The sequence below is a fragment of the Physeter macrocephalus genome, chromosome 9, assembly GCF_002837175.3.
Source record: "Physeter macrocephalus isolate SW-GA chromosome 9, ASM283717v5, whole genome shotgun sequence".
Taxonomy (NCBI): Eukaryota; Metazoa; Chordata; class Mammalia; order Artiodactyla; family Physeteridae; genus Physeter; species Physeter macrocephalus.
Genome location: NC_041222.1, coordinates 22499509 through 22519991, shown reverse-complemented (window position 1 = coordinate 22519991; position 20483 = coordinate 22499509). Strand labels below are relative to the sequence as shown.

Sequence of the window (20483 nt, the reverse complement as noted above, 5' to 3'; positions counted from 1 at the left end):
TTTGAATGTTGGTGTGCTTAATGTTGTCCCAGAGGTCTCTGAGACTGTCCTCAATTCTTTTCATTCTTTTTTCTTTATTCTGCTCTGCAGTAGTTATTTCCAATATTTTATCTTCCAGGTCACTTATCCATTCTTCTGCCTCAGTTATTCTGCTGTTGGTTCCTTCTAGAGAATTTTTAATTTCATTTATTGTGTTGTTCATCATTGTTTGTTTGCTTTTTACTTCCTCTAGTTCCTTGTTAAACGTTTCTTGTGTTTTCTCCATTCTGTTTCCAAGATTTTGGATCATCTTTACTATCATTACTCCAAATTTTGTTTCAGGTAGACTGCCTATTTCCTCTTCATTTATTTGGTCTGGTGGGTTTTTACCTTGCTCCTTCAACTTCTCTGTCTTCTCATTTTGCTTAACTTACTGTGTTTGGGGTCTCCTTTTTGCAGGCTACAGGTTCATAGTTCCTGTTGTTTTTGGTGTCTGCCCTCAGTGGGTAAGGTTGGTTCAGTGGGTTGTGTAGGCATCCTGGTGGAGGGGACTGGTGCCTGTCTTCTGGTGGGTAGGGCTGGATCTTCTCTTTCTGGTGGGCAGGACCGTGTCTGGTGGTGTGTTTTGGAGTGTCTGTGAACTTATGATTTTAGGCAGACTCTCTGCTAATGGGTGGGGTTGTGTTCCTGTCTTGCTAGTTGTTTCACATGGGGTGTCCAGCACTGGAGCTTGCTGTTCGTTGAGTGGAGCTGGGTCTTAGTGTTGAGATGGAGATCTCTGGCAGAGCTCTCGCCAATTGATATTACATGGGCCCGGGAGGTCTCTGGTGGTCCAATGTCCTGAACTCGGCTCTCCCACCTCCGAGGCTTAGGCCTGACACCTGGCAGGAGTACCAAGACCCTGTCAGCCACACGGCTCAGAAGAAAAGGGAGAAAAAATAAATAAATAAAATAAAATGGAATAAAATAAAATAAGGTTATTAAAATAAAAAATTATTAAACTAAAAAATAAAAAAAGTAATTAAAAAAAGAGAGCAACAAAACCAATAAACAAATCCACCAATGATAACAAGCTCTAAAAACTAAACTAAGATAAACATATAAACTAGAAACTAGTCAGTCGCATACAGCAAACCCAAAGTCTACAGTTGCTCCCAAAGTCCACCGCCTCAATTTTGGGATGATTCGTTATCTATTCAGGAATTCCACAGATGCAGGGTACATCAAGTTGACTGTGGAGGTTTAATCTGCTGCTTCTGAGGCTGCATGGAGAAATTTCCCTTTCTCTTCTTTGTTCACACAGCTCCTGGAGTTCAGCTTTGGATTTGGCCCCGCCTCTGCATGTAAGTTGCCCTGTGGCGTCTTTTCTTCACCCAGACAGGAGGGGGTTAAAGGAGAGGCTGATTAGGGGGCTCTGGCTCACTCAGGCTGGCGGTGGGGGGAGGGAGGGGTATGGAATGCGGGGCGAGCCTGTGGCGGCAGAGTCTGGCGTGATGTTGCCAACAGCCTGAGGCGCGCCGTGTGTTCTCCTGGGGAAGTTGTTCCTGGATCACAGGACCCTGGCAGTGGCAGGCTGCACAGGCTCCCGGGAGGGGAGGTGTGGATAGTGACCTGTGCTTGCACACAGGCTTCTTGGTGGCTGCAGCAGCAGCCTTAGCATTTTCATGCCTGTCTCTGGTGTCCGTGCTGATAGCTGCGACTCATGCCCATCTCAGGAGCTTGTTTAGGTGGTGTTCTGCCTTCTTTGTGCAGACTAGGAAGGAATCCCCTCTCCTCGCGCACCCCAAAACAATGGTCTCTTGACTCTTAGGCAGTTCCAGAGTTTTTCCCAGACTCCCTCCCGGCTAGCTGTGGCACGCTAGCCCCCTTCAGGCTGTGTTCATACAGCCAGCCCCAGTCCTCTTCCTGGGATCTGACCTCTGAAGCCCGAACCTCAGCTCCCAGCCCCCACCCACCCCAGGGGGTGAGCAGAGTAGTGTCTCAGGCTGGTGAGTGCTGGTCGGCACCGATCCTCTGTGCAGGAATCTCTCTGCTTTGCCCTCTGCACCCCTGTTGCTGCGCTCTCCTCTCTGGCTCTAAAGCTTCCCCTGCCACCCCCCTGTCTCCACCAGTGAAGGGGCTTCCTAGTGTGTAGAAACTTTTCCTCTTTCACAGCTCCCTCCCAGTGGTGCAGGTCTCGTCCCTATTCTTTTGTCTCTGTTTTTTTGTTTTTTTCTTTTGCCCTACCCAGGTACTTGGGGAGTTTCTTGCCTTTTGGGAAGTCTGAGGTCTTCTGCCAGCATTCAGTAGGTGTTCTGTAGGAGTTGTTCCACATGTAGATGTATTTTTGTTGTATTTGTGGGGAGGAAGGTGATCTCCATGACTTACTCCTCTGCCATCTTGAAGGTCCTCCAGGAGCACATTTCTTAATAAAATTCTTCTAGGGAAGTCTGGGAGTTGTTATTCTCAAAGTTTTCAGGCACACAACAGGAAGACATGGGGAGATTATCCCAAGATAAGTAAAGAAGAGTTAGAGAAGGGAAAGAGGCAGGTGTTCAAGTGCATTAATATGGAGGCACAGGGAAATTTGCCTGGGGTGAATTAAATGAGCTGTGGGAAAATGGAATGAAAATGGCAGCATAGTACAATGGGACCTGTCTTGATACCCAGTAGGTGAGGGGGATGAAAAGATATGAAAATAAATGAGACAGATTGTGAGTAAGGGGCAGAAGAATTTTCAGAGTGTGACCAACACTCCATATAAATCACCTCTCATTCAGATTTAGGAGATTTTTACCTTACATGGAAAAGAGAACCACAGGAGATCTGTGACTTCTATGTAAATACCTTTTCACTCCTCAGCTAAAATGCTATGAAAATGGAATCTTGAAAAATACCGGAAAAAAGCAAACCACATAAACCCAGTTTCATCAGACATTGAAAGACACACACACGCTAATTCTCATGGTTTGGACTGGGCACTGATCAGCCTTTGTCCTATTTGATAACTGCCTTCGCAGATGGGATAATATAACTCTTCATCTCAAAAAGTTAAAATTCAATCTACAGAGAGGCATTCAAGGGCCTGCATGACTTTGCTTCAAGGTACTTTTATCTCCTCACCTTCTACACCTCACCTCACCACAAACCCATATTCCAACTTTATGCCTGCTGCTTCTCCTCAGACAGTAATTTTTCTCCCTACTGCCTTCTCCCTTGGGGATCTCATACTCCCCCAGGGCTTTAATACGCAGTGTCACCTCTCTGCCGAAGATTCTCACCAGCTTCAATGTCACTCCTGAACTCTGGCTCCATGTTTCCCAATGCCTGGTGGATTTCACCTGGGTGTCCAATACAGCTTTTAAAATGCCCAGTATGAAACTGACCTGATCATCATATTTTCTAGCTCTTAAACTGCCTTTTCTGCTTCCTTGAATGGTACCATCCCCTCAGACACTCGGGCCTGCAACTTTGAAGGTGTGACTCTTTGTTGCCTCTCATATCCAATTAATTGCCAAGTCCTACTGACCTGGTCACTGCAATGTTTCTTGACTCTTTCTTCTTTTTATCAGTGACAGTAGCTATAACTTCAACTCTGTCCACTGTCTTTCTCTTCTAATCGTGTTTACATGCTGCTGCCAAAAAAACCATCCTAAATGGATTCTGCTCCTCTGTGCTATTCCATTGTTCAGAAATGTTAATGGGGCTTCCCTGGTGGCACAGTGGTTGAGAATCCGCCTGCCGATGCAGGGGACACGGGTTCTGTGCCCCGGTCCGGGAAGATCCCACATGCCGTGGAGCGGCTGGGCCTGTGAGCCGTGGCCGCTGAGCCTGCGCGTTCGGAGCCTGTGCTCCGCAACGGGAGAGGCCACAACAGCTAGAGGCCCGCATACCGCAAAAAAAAAAAAAAAAAAATTAAAAAAAAAATGTCAATGGATCTCTAGTGTCAAGTATTCACTTTCCTCAGCCTGATGTCAAAGATCCTGTGATATCTCAACTGAACTTACTTTTCAGACTTGGATCTTCTCTTTCCTTTCATGCTGTGGCTAAAGTGAACTCCTCAAGATACCCTGACTGTGCCTTATACTTTCCATCTCCAAGTAGTTCATTCTGTTCTTTTGCTTGGAATGTCCATTCTTCTTTCCTTGACACACATGTCCAAATTCCAAGTCTTCTTCAAGAATAAGCACACATTTTATCTTATTAATTAAGCCTTCCCTTGAAGGTGATCACACTTTCCTTGAACTTTGACATATTTATTTGTTTCTAAACTTTGGCATGCTTATAACTTTATTTTTTGTAGTTCTACTTTCAGTTTTTTGAGGACCTCCAGACTGTTTTCATAGTGGCTGTACCAATTTTCAATCCTACCAACACTTAAAACTTTCTAAGTTATTTCTCCTTGTGTTTTTATCTTTTTTTATCTTTTCTCCCCTACTTATTTACTTCTGAATTTCCCCACATCATTTAGTGTAAAAAAAGGATAGAGTCACTCAAAGAATTGAGCATTGGTAGGAGAGGAAAGAGCTCATGTGAGTGAGTGGAATATACTTAAGAATGAATGCTGAGTGACTGAAAGGGTATGGAAATTATTTTGATCATACCTCTCCATGGGAAGGTGTGGACGTTATGTCATCTGCATAATACCATACATCTGGATGAACACTGAACAATTCTGCCACCAACATTATTTGCCAAAAGCCCAGATGTCGAGTATTGCTTAATCAAGTAATCTGGGTGTCTTTATATGAAAAAAAGAAGTGAGAGACTTTAATATAGAAAGAACATTAGGAAAGAGAAATACATTTTTGGGAACCTTAGTGGATCTTCATTTATTATCTAAAATTGAAAATGTTTTAGATTTAGGCTTGTCCCACTTCATTAAGACCTTACTAGATGTAATACAAAGTTGACATTGTCTATTTCCTCTCACTCTGTCTTGTTGGCTGGGTTATAAAAATGTCACCTTTTTATTCTGGTGGAGTTGGGGTTGGAATGATTTTTTTTTTTTTTTTTTGCTTAAATAAACTTACTACTGTGTATGGTTTATCTTTATGCTTTCTTTCTAATCCCTAAAATAATCATTACTTTAGGTTTCTCATGCGTAACATCCATAACAATTTTGGTAATCTTTGGTTCTGATTAATGAAACTCTAGTCAGTATTGTGTTCACCTTTTTACATATGATAATGGTCTGGAATCTTCACAACAACAGGCACATATATTAGATTGTTTCTTATACTAGATTGGATTGAATGGTTTCCAAGTCGAGTTTGTAATTTAAGCATCACATTGCAAGATTCTTACAAGAAAATTTGAGTAAGCTTCTATTAAGATGGTGAACTTTGGGAGATCTATAGGCCTCTTGGGGCAAAGAATAAATAGAGGCTGCTAATACCAGTGCAGTGTGAATGCTGAAGCACCACCAAAATCTCTCTTCAGGGTAACACATGTATTTATACTACAGAACTTATCTGTATTCACTAAACTCCAGCTGATAACCTAAAGTCCAGAGTGCACAATAAGAAGTGAAGCAATTCATTGCCTAGTCAATGACCCGTTGTTTGTTGAATCTTTTCATGAGGTTCACGTCTCTTACGAGGAGGTTTTCAGTATATGGGTCAAATTTCTCATGTTCATTTGTTTGCAAAACAGACCATATCCTAATCCAAACCATTTATGAGAATTTTCTAAAGCTGCCACCAGCCTTCTGGGCCACTCCATCGTTTAACAAAGACAGTTGTAAATGTCCTATTTGTTCATGCTCTGTGCAATTAATTTTAAATATTTGATAAAAATATGTAGTAAATGGTTCAATACCATGAGATTTGATGTGAAAAGGGATATTTGAAAAGGCATGGTGAATGTTTCACAGTTTGAAACGCTCAGCTTAGCTCAAGTTGCTTTAAACACAGTGTGTCCTGGGGATGCCCACTGAATTGCAGCTTTCTCCAGTCTCTCCTAGATGGGTCTTACACATTGGAATACACTTCTGCTCTGGAGCTGCATTCTGTTCCCCATTGGGACTGTAGTACTCCCTGGAGTCCTAATTGCTTTAAGCCCTGACAACCCCCTCCTCTCTACTCCCACCAGTTTGGACCAAGTTCTCCATACTCCCAGGCACGAAAGTGGTCTTGTTTCAATCCAGAGAGAACATAGACATGGCTGTCCTTACTCAGGTATCACCACTGCTTTACCTGCTTACCTGAACTTCACCCCCTTCCTCCCTTCTACCCTTACAGTCAGATGTCTAGGATATTAAAGGCGGCCTAAAATAGATACAATTTTCTTGAATGTTCTTGGATGTTGTAATGTGACTGCTGGCACACTCTTCCAACCCCAAGGCGATCAGTTTTCCTTACTCTATAAGGATACCCTGTTCCTAGCTAACCTTGCCACCTCAGTTAGCTCAGTACTCCTTGTCTATACCCATTGAGTTTTCTAGCATCCGACTTTGGGTGCTTATGATAAAATGTTAGTTCTTTCCATTTTACAATTTTTCATGGTGAAAAAAAGTTTCTTTACAATTTAAAATATGGACCTTACTATTTATTTCCATTAATTCCCAAGAGAAGTAATTAATCAATTTTGAAGTTTACTTTGGGTGAAAATACTTTGTAAGACTATTCCCTGATAGCTATTCTTCCAGATGGTTAACTAACAAAGGAAAAACTGCACAAATAGATGTTTCTACCAGAAGGACCTTCTCTGGAACAAACATCTCTTAAAAACATCCCTCACTCTTTTTGTTTCATTTAATAAAACAATGAAATATTTAGTGCAACCAGGCAACAGGCTTTTTTGGACTAGTCTCTATGGATGGTTCAGAGAATATTCTTCTGTTAGATGAAAGAATATAGACATACCACAGCATAAAATATAATATATGGAGTTAAAATTGACAATAAGGAAGTATAGACTTAAAAGAACTATTACCTTAGGGTCATGTATTCCAGAAAGCTCTTCATAGATCTTCTCACCTACCATGACAGCAGCCAAATTCGCCGTGTATGTAGAAAGACAAAACATACAGAAAATGGCCCAAAGGTTCATCAGAAACCTTCCAGTCCAGCATTTTGGGGGTTTGATGGCTGCTGTTCTACCAAACAAGAGGGCATAACAGACATTCAAGGCTGAAGAGAAGGAGAAAACTTTACTTCTATTTCGCCCCTTGGGAGTCATACCAAAGGGGCTCTTCCATTCATAGAGAGTGAGGAAGATGGCAGTGATGTGCAGAGCCACAAAAATCCCCAGCCACATTGTCCAATGGAGTGGCCACATGAAGGCTCCAATGGGAGCTGCTGTGTCTCGGGTCCTCACTAAGATGCCCAAGCTGGTGGAGAAGAAAGGACTGGTGAAATCTATCACCTGGCTTCGTGCAGTATTAATGCTGAAGGAAGTGACTGCCATGTGGGCTGACCCACTGAGGAGTTCACCCACCAGCCCAGTCCAGTGCCCATTTTTCCAGGCTCCATATTTGCCATCCCCAACAATATAGAGATCAAAGTCAAAGTTCATGTCTTCTGCTAGCTTTTCCAGCAGATCAATACAATATCCATAGCAGCACTTCTTGAATTTGATGGGCACTGTATCATTACTGCTATGAAGGCTGCTAAAAAGGCTGTCCAATATGGAAGAATCATTAGTCATGGGGTCTAGACAGAGCTGGCCAGCAGGGCACAAGCCTTCATCATCTACCTCCCGTGTGAAGACAAATGGATGCTCGATCAAAGTAACCACTCGCAAGTGTAGCTTACTTGGGTGTTGGAAGTGGGTTTTGTGCCTCTGGGCTTGCTCTGGCCATATTCCATAGTCCATGATAATCTTCCCCTGCTGCCAGCTGCCCAAGCGTGTCCACATTGGCTTTCCCAGGGGGTCATGTTGCAGATTCCAGATAAAAAAGTTGTTTTCTGAGCTGATGATAGTGGAACCTTTTACTTTGATGGAACCACTGAGGCCTCTGAAAGTGGTGTTGGCGAGAAACCTGGCAAAGAGGAACAAAGGCAAAAAGTGAGGAAGAGAGGTGAGGCCAAAGTCCGGAAGCAGTGCTCATCTTTTCTTCTCTGTCTTAATAAGAAGAAACTCTATTTTTTTTCAAAAGGCACTGCCTGTAATTACTTTAGGAATTAATAAGCTGGACTCTTTCTAGGACAAGAGTCCTATTTCATTGAGCAAATGAGATCTCACCCTCAGGTTCTAACACCTGGGCTGGGTGCTTGACTTGTGGTGTTACTCCAAATCTTTATTCCTAGTTAAGGAATGTGTTAATTGTTTTCTGTTGTAAATGGTTAATTATATATTCTCACAAATTTCCAAGCTATGAAGGTTCTCAGCATCTTTAACATGTCTTATTTCTACTGCTCACCACATTCAATTGCAAATAAATCAGCTCAATAAATAAATTATCTTTGGTGCAAGGAATAAGTTATAATACACATGTATATACTTTTATAATTGCTTAAAATTATATTCATAATTCTAGAAAATAGCCAAATCTTGTTATCAGTGTTTCTCCTTTTAGCGTGGAAACATGTCTGTCCCCATGAGGCCAGTCTAAGCTGCATGTTGGATACCATCCATGGAATAAAGAAAAAGATGATAAATAGACTTGCAGTTCCCAGGACAGCCTCAGGCTAACCTCCCTCTAAGTCATTAGAGAAAAACAATTGGCTCTGGCTCTAGAGAGAGCTTCTGCCAGAAGTCAAAGAAAGGAAAATTACCAACCGAATGATATACTAATTCCTAACCCTGGGAACCAGGGCACTGTCAGTATATGTTCTGCTATGGACAAGGCAGGGAAATGCTTGGTCAGTCTCTGTCTTTCTTGAGTTTGGGAAGATAAGACAATAAGAGGTAACATATGAGTTCGAGGCACCTCTGTACTCTTAATTATGGCCTTGTGTCAGAATAAAAGCCCACACTTTGACATCAAACACACCTGTGTTAGAATATTGGTCCACCCACCTCCTAGTATTGTTCTTGGACACAAATTTACTGAACTCTAAGCTTCAGTTTTGTCATCAGCAAAATGGGGGAGGTAATTACATTTTTATTTTAAAATTATTTCTACTGCAAGGGTTAGAAATAATGCATGTGAAGTATATACCATACCTTTTGACATAGAACAGATGTTCCAGATATGGTAACTATTATTTAATGTCATTAAAATTTTTTCAATCAAGGCTGTCCCAGGTCACTTTTCCTAGTCTTTTAATAGAACTTTTCTAGTTGGAGGCACAAAGTACTGCATTATGATAAACTCATAGAGGGTACTCAAGACTTATTTCAAATTAAAAGAAATTAAATTGAAATGTGGACTGTAACATAGAAGATTTTTATGAGGAGTTGGATGATACAGAATGTGTTTCTTCGTGAAACACATTCATCCATTGCTTGCCACAAACATTACTCTGTAATTTATAAATGCAAATACCAGTAGTAAGAAGTTGTGCTGCCACAGAAGAAACATAGAAAAATCAGAAAGTGTGAAGAATATACTAATTTTCATTAGATATAAATGTAAATCACATTTGAAGATGCTACTGTCACTAAATGCAATGAAACTGCTCATTTTGGTAGATTGCGTATAATAGTAATTATTCATGTTAGCTCTCCCCAGTGGGACTCTACCACTTAAAATCAATTCTATTTAGCAACAAGTAATGAAGTCTCAGTTATCTTAGACTTTCAGTTTTCTGCTTCTTTAGGGAAGTAGGGAACCAAATCATTAAAATATACAAATATACAGATTAATCAACTGATAATTACCTAGGTACTATAATAGAAGGGTGACTACAACTGTGTTTCTGATGAGCAATTTACTGTTAGATTTGTTAAGACACACACACACACACACACACACACACACACACACACACACACTGACATAGCCTAGGGAATAAAACAGTTATTAGTAAATAGGTTAATTTTATTTGGTCAATTTAGTGATCAGGAAAGTAAAGTTAAAGTTGTAGAAAGAGAAGCCCTTCATTATTTTAAGAATAGTTGGGGCTTAATGATTATAGACTTTTAACTGGATGGACCTATGAAGGACTACCACTGAGTAAATATATATTTAAATCATCTCAGAAAAGCGGTTTTCAGGAATCTTTTAGAGATTATATAACTCCCTCATTCCAGTAAAACCTATTCCTCATTATCGATGTTAAATAGCATTCGATATGGCCATGACTAAAGAACAATGCTCAGTTGTCTTTGAGGCACTCATCTATCACAGAAAGACATATCAATCAGGATCTAAATGTCTTTCATTTTTCCAGATTGGAAAATCCAGTGTTTGTTTCACTATGCAGTTGGCACCAAGAAATTGGGTCTCAGAGAATCCCCATTAATGATGGATTATTTCTATTATATTTTCAGTTTTACAGAGAGGATAAATTAAAATAATCTCATTAATAGCTTTAGTTATTGTCACCTTCACTATGTATTCTTTGTAATGGAATGACAATGAATAGCCAAGTTTGAATATTCACTATGTTAGTTAAAAGATTACAGTGTTGAAATCTTGCTTTTGCTTGAAGTGATTTCTACCATGTTCCTTTTTATCTTGCCCTGGACTCTTCTTGGATGAACAAGAAAAAGGAAAATCAGGAATAATTTTATTGGCAAGATAAACTGATACAAGTACCAGGCACTGTTCTTAGTATGAGTTATAGAGATGAAAGACACACTCATTGTTCTCAAGGAGCTCAAAGTCTAGTGATGGGGAGAAAGAAGAGCAAACAGGCAATTCTAAACCAGTGTAATAAGCATCCTGATGGAGGTAGAATTGGATGCCATTGGAACAGAAAGCAAGGGCACTCACACTCTAGGGGTGACAAGGAAGGCTTCTGAGAGGAGCAGGTGTGAGAACTGAGTCTTGAAGAAGGAATTACAGTTAACCAGGAAGAGAAGCTGGGGCTTGATGCTGTCAACACAGGGAGATGCATGTGCAAAAGCCAGAGACAGAGACAGCAAGCTGCATGATGGTAAGTGGTGAGAAATAAGGCTGGAGATGAGGGTGGGAAATGAGTTACAGAAGGACTGAGGCCACGATGAAGCTAATGGAGAGCCATCGAGAGAATTTTTCTGGGGAGGGACAGGATCATCAGATTTGATTTTAGAAAGATTTTGTTTTCCTGCTAGCTATATAGGAAATGGTTTGGAAGGAGAAGGTGGTGAGCACAGTTTCAGCTGTGAGGAATAATGCTCCTTTCCGCATCTTGCTTCCGCTCTTCCTCTCTCTCTGCCTGTTTCACAAGGGCCGTAAGGTGACAAGGGCTAGGGTAATAACAGAAGTGGAGAAGATGGCAAATCAAGAGATACATAGTTTCAGAAAGAAAAGTAGTGATTTTGAGAGGGTCAAATGCACATGACTGCATTTAATTCACAAACTGTATTAAGAATGTGTAAAACTCGGCTTGATGGAAGGTCATATAAATAAGACCTGGAGTATTTAAGTTGATTATCAGCTAAATGTAAGCTCACAGAGCACTGTGGGAAAAAAAAGAGAGAAAAGTAATCTTAAATTCTTTTAATAGTAATTTAGAGTCTGGGTCACAGGGACCAGTAATAATACCACTACATTCTGTGCTGATCATACTACCGCTCCAGCCTAGCTATGAATTCTCAATAAATCTTCCAGTTCAAATATGATGAGGAAAGGTAGGAGGTGGAAAATTTAACAAGGGGTGGTAAGTATAACAATCTGATTGGAGAGCAGAGTAGAAACATATTCAAGTTGCAACTGAACTCTAGAGGCTTTGCATGTCCATTTTATGAGACTGGATTTTATTAAACAGGAAAAGGGGAGCCATGAAGATTTCGAAGTAGAGTAATGATGTAACCATAAGTCTGCATTGGTAATACTGCTCTGGCAACAGGTACAATGTGTCCATAGGAAGGAAGAGATAGTGACCAGGAGACTGCTTAGAAGACTAGTACAGTAGCTCTATCATGGTATGATAAGGGTCTGAATCGCACTCCATGAGTGAGAATCTGGTTTAGCACTGTGCCTTGTGCATAGTGAGTGTTTAACAAAGCAGTTCAGGTATACATCTTTCTTATCAGCAGATCTCCCAAGATACCACTCTGCTTGAAAGAATAAAGGTCATTGGTTAATCTGCATGGAGGTAACTTATTACTTCAGTAAAATTCCCAATTATGTCACTAATTAAGAATATGTGTTGATTTGAATAGGAGCTGAGATAAAATCTGAACTTTTCAAATTATGTAAAAAATGTTTTTGAGACAGTTCACAAATATAAGCAAGATCAGTGTTTAATGTATTTAATATATTTTAGAAGCCACATTTGCACACGAAACTTGACTTACTAATTAAAAGATTTTCTTATTCATTAAAATAAATGAACAAAGATGTTAACAAAACATGATCCAATCAGGGCTTCCCTGGTGGTGCAGTGGTTGAGAGTCCACCTGCCAATGCAGGGGACGCGGGTTCGTGCCCCGGTCCGGGAAGATCCCACATGCCGCGGAGCAGCTGGGCCCGTGAGCCATGGCCACTGAGCCTGCACGTCCGGAGCCTGTGCTCCGCAATGGGAGAGGCCACAACAGTGAGAGGCCCGTGTACCGCAAAACAACAACAACAAAAAACATCACCCAATCAATCATTTATTCATTCCATAATACTCACTTTTGCCAGGGACTATTCCAGATTCTGGGGGATATAGTAGTGAACAAGAGACAAAAATCTATGTAGCTTTTAGCCTATCAAGGGAACAGAATAAATATGATAACTAGGGAATATGAATGGGATGTTAGTGCTAAGTGCAAAGGAGAAAAAATAAAGCAGAGTAAGGAGATAAGATGTGTCAGGGTTGGTGGCAGTAGGGTGGAATTTTAGATTAGAGAGGCCAGGAGAAGGTGATATTTGAGTAAAGGGCTGAAGAAAGGGAAGGAGCTGACCAAGAGGATATCTGGGTAAAGAGCATTCCCTGTATAGGGAGCAAGGAGTCCAGTGTCCTTGAGTGTGACTGTACCGGATATGTTTGAGAAATAGCTAAGGGAGGGAAGGGCAGGAGAGTTAAAGATGAGGTCAGAAAAAACTTATGGGGAGTGGGAGGTGGGGAAAACAGGATTTTGTAGGTCACTGTAAGGACTTTGTTTCTTCTCTACGTGAGATGGAAAGCCACTGGTAGGTTCTGAGCAGAGAAGTGATAAGATATGACCTACATTTTAACAGGCTCGTCTCAGTGTTGTGTTGAGAATGGACTACAGAGAGACAAGAGCAGAAGCAGAAAGACCAGTTAGGAGGCTGTTTCAAATACCAGACAAAAGTTGATGATGGTTTAGACTGAGGTAGTAGCACAGTGGAGGTGAGACGAATTAGTTGGATCTTGATAAATTTTGAAGCTGCAACTGACGGGATTTGCTGATGGCTCATATAGTTGGTAGGAAAAGGAAACATAAGGATGACACCAAAGTTTTTGCCCTGAGCAATTGGAACGATGGAGTTGCCATTAACTAAGATAAAACTATAGAAGAATCAGGTTGTGAGGAGGGTGAGAACCACCAGGAGTACAGTTTTGCTAATGTTAAGTTTGAGATAATTCATAGATATCTAAATGGAGTTGTCAAGTAGGTAGGTGGTGATCTTCCAGAGTTCAGGAAGTAGATCTGGACTGGAGGTACAATTTGGGAGCCAAAAGTCTATATATGGTATTTAAGGAGATCACAGTGGTAATTGTAGATGAGAAGAAGTTCAAGGAATGAGTCCAGGGCACTTCAACATTAGGAGGTGGTGCAGGTGAGGAAGAACTAGCAAAGGAAACTGAGAAGTAACCAGAGACGTAAAGCGGGCTGTGTTGTGTTCTAGAAGCCAAGTAAAAAAGATTTTTCAAGGAGGGGACACTGATCAGCTGTGTCAATGCTTCTGACAGCTCAAATGCAACGAGGACTGAGAAATGACCGTTCGCTTTAGAAACATGTAGGCCACTGGTGACTTCATGAGAGTAATTTCAGTGAAGTAGTGGAGCCTAATGTTTCAAGGGAAAATGGAAAGAGAAACTGGAGATAACTCTTTAGAGAGTTATGCTATAAAGAGGAGAAAAATGGAATAGTGGTGGAGAGGAAAAATTAAGTACATATATAAATATAAGTATATATATATATATATGTGCAGGCTTTTATGATGATGGGAATGATCTAGTAAAAATAGAAAAATTGTTGATGTAGGATAGAAGAGAGAGAATTCCTGGGACAGTTCCCTTGAGGGGCAAAAGGGATTGTGCTCTAAGGTGCAAGAGGGGGTGATGCTCTTTCCTGTGACAAAAGAGGAGTAGGGACATGAGAGAAGGCAGAGAGAATACAGGGTCCAGAGGCAAGTAGGTGGGTGGATATGGACAAGAGAGCTTGTGGAAATTCTCTCTTGATTGCTTTAACTCATTTAGGGCATTTAAAAAGTAAATTATAGAGCTCATTATACTCTCCCCCTTATAATTCATTTGAGAGAAGGTTTATTGTATTACTCTCAAAATGAGACCGAAGGCACTCTTAAAAATGCAGAAAGCAAATAACTTTCATAAGAAATGTACTAGATCAGTTCCAACTAAAATGTTTAGTGTTTTGTTTTCCCACTTGAGTTTGTAAGAGTAAGTTGTAAAACTACCTGGGCCTACCACTTTCTAAAAAATTGTAATTTTTCAATCTCTTCTATTAAACTTTCTATTTCTCTGGGTCCATCATGGCAAATGATATCCTCCTAAGAATTTGTTGCTATAGAACTGTATATAATATCATTTATACTAATCTTAGGATTTCTTCTAATTAATTAACTTGGGTTTTGTTAATTCCTTCTTTTTAGATCTCCTCCCACCTCTCTCTTTTCTGGGTTTTTGGAAGATGAAATATTTGTGTTCATATATTCTTTAATAATAGAATGTTAACTGCAGTATTTATCTTAATTTATTGGCTTAATTACATATTCATGTATTATTTTTACTTTTTAAAAACTTGCTCTAAAATTTACTAAAGTTAAATAAAAATCTCCTACTGTAAATAATGTTGCCATGTTCTTAAAGATTTTAAGACCTGTTGCCCCTGATTTTTCTTCTTATTCAGCATATAAAGTTTTACTAATCTTATGTTTTTATATTCATTATAAATTTGTTATCTTTTCTTGTCTTGAACTAGTTCTATCATAATCCCGTTGTTTCCAGTCTTCATTTTGGAGACGTATGAATCTACTTTTGTGTTGTCTAAATGCATCATCGTCCTTATGTGTCTTCTTCCATGCCCAGTTGTTTAATAAGTCATATATTTATTTCTACTTTGATCTTTTTTTCATGCATCAGCTTGTCTCTTTGCATGTCTATTTCTCTCATTTGTTTTTCATTTCTTTTAAAATTGCCCTCTTATCTTTGCTTTTTCCCCCTGTTATAGTTGCCTTCCATTAACCATTATCTGTATCTGGGAATATCTGTTTTGCTCTATAAATCCTTAAAATTTATTTTTCCCTTTGGGGAAAATTGTATCTCCAGTCCAGACTTCCTTCCTGAACTCTGGAAGATCACCACCTACCTACTTGACAACTCCATTTGGATATCTATGAATTATCTCAAAGTTAACATTAGCAAAATTGAATTCCTGGTGGTTCTCACCCCCCTCACAACCTGATTCTTCTACAGTTTTCTTTATCTCAATGAATGGCAACTCCATCCTTCCAATTGCTCAGGGCAAAAACTTTGGTGTCATCCTTCTATTTCCTTTTCCTAGCAACCACCTAATTGCGGCCAATTAACTCCATCTTTGACTTTTTAGACTGTAAGATCCTCAACAGCATGGATTTTGACATTCTCCACGTTCTGAGAGCAGTCTCTTCCATACAGTTGCTGTGAGGAATGAACAAATCCTCCCTTTCCCACTGCTCTGCTTCATAACACTGCAGGCTGTCCAGCTGAGACTTCAGCGTTCATCTAAGCATCTATCACACTGAGTCATCTTTGGATCTTAGGCACAACACAGTACCTGGACAGGATAACTGCTCAGTGATGTTTGTGGGATAAACGCAATTAAACACATGTTTTCTGCTCAAATCAGACATGGGTCTCTTCAAGAGCACTTCCTCACATTGCCAGAAGAATGGGACTCAATCAGCCAGGTAGTATTGATATTGTATTTGCAATTTATAGATTATTCAGAGCATTAAAATTCTAATACATTTCTCCCTGAACAATGGAGAGTATCAAAAATAGAAATTAGCTCTGTGGGAAACCTCTCTAATGATAAGGAATTTAATAGGAATTGGAAATCTCTAAATTTCAATCTTTAAAGCAGAGGGCCCCACATTGTAACCATTGACTATATCCTCTTCTAAAACAACTTACAAAGCTCATCTTTTAAAATAGATTTCCGTCAGCTAATGAGCAAACAGCAATTTAATAACATATTAAATGTACATACGTACACCCATGGACCATTGGGATCTGTTTTGCCAATAAGTGAAACTATAGAGTGGAAGGAGAGCTCTTGTCCTTCTTGACTTTTTTCCCAAGAGGAGAAAAATATCAATACTAATCTTTGTGATTGAGTCATGTTTGAATATACTTCTTGGGCTGTGTGTGTGATGTGATGGGATCACTAAGTCAAAAAATCAGACACATAGACATAGTGCTCTATTTTTCTGCTTTCATGTGGCACAACTGGCAAGCTGGTACTTCTTTTCTTTCTGTGTTTTTCTCCCACGGTAGTTAGATCTGTTCCATATTCTTAGGTTGTTTTCCTTTCCTTTCCTTTTTTGATATAAACCTTGACTTCTCTCCACAATTATGGCCTGTTGCCCATCCCTTGGATGGCTCCTCTTGCTTTGTGTAATATCCAACCTTAATTCCTTCTAGCTCTCTAGATCTGGCTCCAGCACTAGTTCAGGTGCTGATATCCCTTCCCTTAGCATAGCCCTGTCAGTGGGACACTATGTAGTATTTGCCACTGGAGGTTGAAGTGGCCCTGGGATAGATCTAGAATTCAGAGTACCTCTTTTTTTGACATATTTCCAAATTTTATAGTAGATGCATACAAAGTAAAAAGTACTCAACAAAGAATATAATCACAATTTCCACTCAGGCAAATAGAAGCTTGGAAGTTCTCCTAATATGGGAAATTTCCACAGTTTAAAACCTGCTGGAAGCTAGATTAAGCAAATTTAAGCTGTATTCTTCAAAACAGGGTCCTGAGGGAATACACATCTTTTACTGTTCCTTGTTTGAGGCCCCCATGACTTAGAGAAGATTTTCGACACAGCTCTTGGCATGACTTAAGTGACATAGAGGGATGGGCAAATTCAAAGGATTTAGCCAAATTAGTCCAGTGACAGGAGTTCTTACTGGAAACATCTGGAAACATAGACCTTAACTGTTGTCCTTAAGATTCATGACACGAAAGCATGTGTTTTCTAGAAGTACTGACTCCGTGGTAGCCTTGCAGAGAAAGTTAACTTAGGAGTAACAGCTGGACACACTAGGTCACCCCACAGCAATGGGTTCTCCTTGGGGACCCAAGGAACCAGTGTTAACATCATCCAACCCTTGGCTTTCAGGTTCAGTGCAACTTTTCAATGCATTTCTTTTGAGTACATGTTGAAACACACAGGCTAACTAGTTTGGCTCAGTAGAGGTCTTTAGGACAAGAACACTTATACATGGGTAATCGCACCTCCTGATTTATATAGCTTTTGGCTGAAAGAATATGAATGACAAAGTAATGGGATCCCAATTAAGGAAAGTTTATATTAATTCTGAAAGAGCCTGGAACTTGGATTTAGACAGTTTAAACCTTCCCCTATAAAGTACTAACTGAATGACCTTAGGCATACCACTTAACTTTTCAAGGTAGGAATCCTTATAATTAAGGAAATTAAATTTTCTAGAGATTAAACAACTTTGGCAGGGTCACAATGCCAGTAAATTATTGTAAAGGTGAATGGGAATACCCCAGATTAGAATTATATCATGCCACCTCAAGTTCTCCTGGAACTCTTCTAGTATCCAGCAATGAGACCAGGAACATCATCAATTTATACCTTGGGACTTTTGAATGGGTATTTGTTTTAGTCTTTTTATTCTGAAGCTTCCTAGTACCTCATAATACATGGCACATATATGTTCTGGATAATACATTCAGAATCAATAAATAAAGCAACATTTACTATTAATGAAAGGCCAGTGAATCTTGGTATTGCTTGACCATGTAAGCATAAAGATGAACATAGCCTGGAGGGGAAAGAGTCTCTTTAGCACACTGAACCATTTTTCAAGGACAACTGAGGAGCCGGCCTAACAATGCCAGCTAATGCCAGAGGATAATCACTAGTAGAATGGCTGTTGTCTCAGTGAGGAATGATAACCAAACTGCTAGGTCAAAAAAAAATGGATAAAAAATATGGATAAGTAGAGGAGCATATTGTCTCTCGCTGAAAGAACAAAAGAAGGGGGTTGTAAGCTTCCTGGGAGCAGGGCCCCTGTTTTCTATTCTTTGTGTCTCCAGCATTAGCCAAGGTCCTAGCCTAATATTAGTAAGCTTCAACATATGTTTGTGGATGAATAAGTGAATTAATCACTGCCCACTTGATACAGAACTGAATTGCAGAAGTTATTCCAAGAAGAAAGGCAAGATTCCATAGCCTGCTGAGAAGCTAGAATAACTATCAGGACTATGATTAATTAGCTAAAGGGTCAGGGACTTCTTAGGTCAAGGGGAACAAGGTGTCTATCGATGTCTAGAATCTTGGAATTATTAAAGGAAGGATAACTGCCTTTGACCAGGCTATGAATAACTCAAGGGGCTCTTTCTCCAGAAACATAGATTCATTACCACCCAGGGCCTTCAGATAAGCATGGGCAAATCCTAACCCTAAGAACAGCAGGGAAGTCCTCAAACTCCTATTCATTTTCAACAGAGTCTGGTGTTTAGAATGAGGTAAGGGAGTAAATGTGGGCAAAGCTAAAACAGATTTGGAGAAATAAAAACAATTTTTTATATCTTAATGGTTTTTAAAAAATTAGTCACAAGGATTTTATGCTGTATTACTTTATTTGGTTAATTTGTTACAGGATTATGATTTTATAAATATGTCATACCTAATGTTCTGCCATTCAAGTGACATCCAGAATGCATATAAAATGCATACTCCTTAGCTTGGCATAAAAGCTCTGTGTGGCATGCTATCAAATTAACAACTTTTCCAGAATCATGTCAGATTCTCTTCATGTGCAATGTACATGCCAACTGTACTAAATTTCTTTCAGATCTTGGTAAATTTGCATATGCCATTTCCTGTGCCTGTGAGGAAATGTTTGCTCCAAACCAGAAAACTCCTATCCATTTATCAAGATCCAATTCCAGTATTTCTTCCTTATCATCAACTCTCTGAGAAGAGTTAATTATTTCCTCCTCTGTGTATTTGAACATATCTCTATTTTTAAGAATAACGTATCCCTTTGTTTTATAACCATTTACTTACTTTTCAACCTCATGCACTAGGCTGTCAGCTCCAAAATGGCAAGATGCAACTCTTCATTTTGTCTGCCTCACCCTAGTTCAACAAATAGTCACTGACTGCACAGAAACACCTTTGCACATGTATTTGCGAAGTTATTGCCAAATAATATATCAGATATCATTGCTTCAAAGTAATTAACATTTAATAAAACAACTTGCAAATACATTGTTAAAGATCACAGTATGAACTTGGCCCCCAAGTGGTTTTGTCTACATTTAGTTATGATGGATGTTTGCTCTGGCATGTGGAGACCCAGGAAGAATTAAATCCTTCTTACCTGTTATTACGTCTATGTAGTCTGCCATGAGAAATGATTTTTTTCTAGTCTAAAGGCCTATGCTGAAAAAGCCACGTTTTTGGTGATTTCATTAACATTTTAAAATGTTAACAATTCTGTCAGCCTAAACTGAAAATGACTGTGTGAGAAGTGAAAGCTTGAATAACTCTGACACTCGATATTCATGGCTCATTATCCTCACGACTTTCATTATGCAGTGAGGAAGTAGGGTCAGCCTCACAAAATTTAGGAATAATTAAGAAAATTACTATATGGAGATGTGACTTATGGACTGAGAATAACGAACTTTCTAAAAAGACTGTATTCAACAAAATAAATAAGGATGATGAAAAATCCACAGATGTTTTATAGCTTAAGGCAGCTTTTCAGTTATTCATTATAAAGACTTGAAGGCTTTTGCTCACTTCCCTTGACCCTTTCCTGAACACTTTGAAACTTTCTCTTTGACTGTATTCCTCAGGGAGTTTAAGAAGTCCTAGGCATATTTCCTGAAGTTCTTTAAGTTCATTCTCAAACACATCCACAGAGATGAAAATATTGTTGCTGACCTGTATACACTGTGGATTGCTTCCAGGCTCCAAACCTCACACTCTTCTTTCACAACTTTCAAAGTTTGTGGAATAATCATGTGGAAATAGCCACAAGGGCAGAGGTTATCTGCTAACCTAACATTCTATCAAAAAAAAAAAAAAGGAAAAGAAAACCAGATGGTAT

At 39.6% G+C, this 20483-nt stretch overlaps 1 protein-coding gene across 1 annotated transcript in view; it reads right to left on the bottom strand.

Moving 5' to 3' along the window:
* GRIN3A (glutamate ionotropic receptor NMDA type subunit 3A) overlaps positions 1-20483 on the bottom strand; it is a 147547-nt gene that overhangs the window by 78330 nt on the left and 48734 nt on the right. Inside the window, exon 3 of the mRNA XM_024126448.3 lies at positions 6895-7942. Within this exon, the coding sequence (XP_023982216.1) occupies positions 6895-7942 (1048 nt within the window). The remainder of the gene's footprint in view (positions 1-6894; positions 7943-20483) is intronic.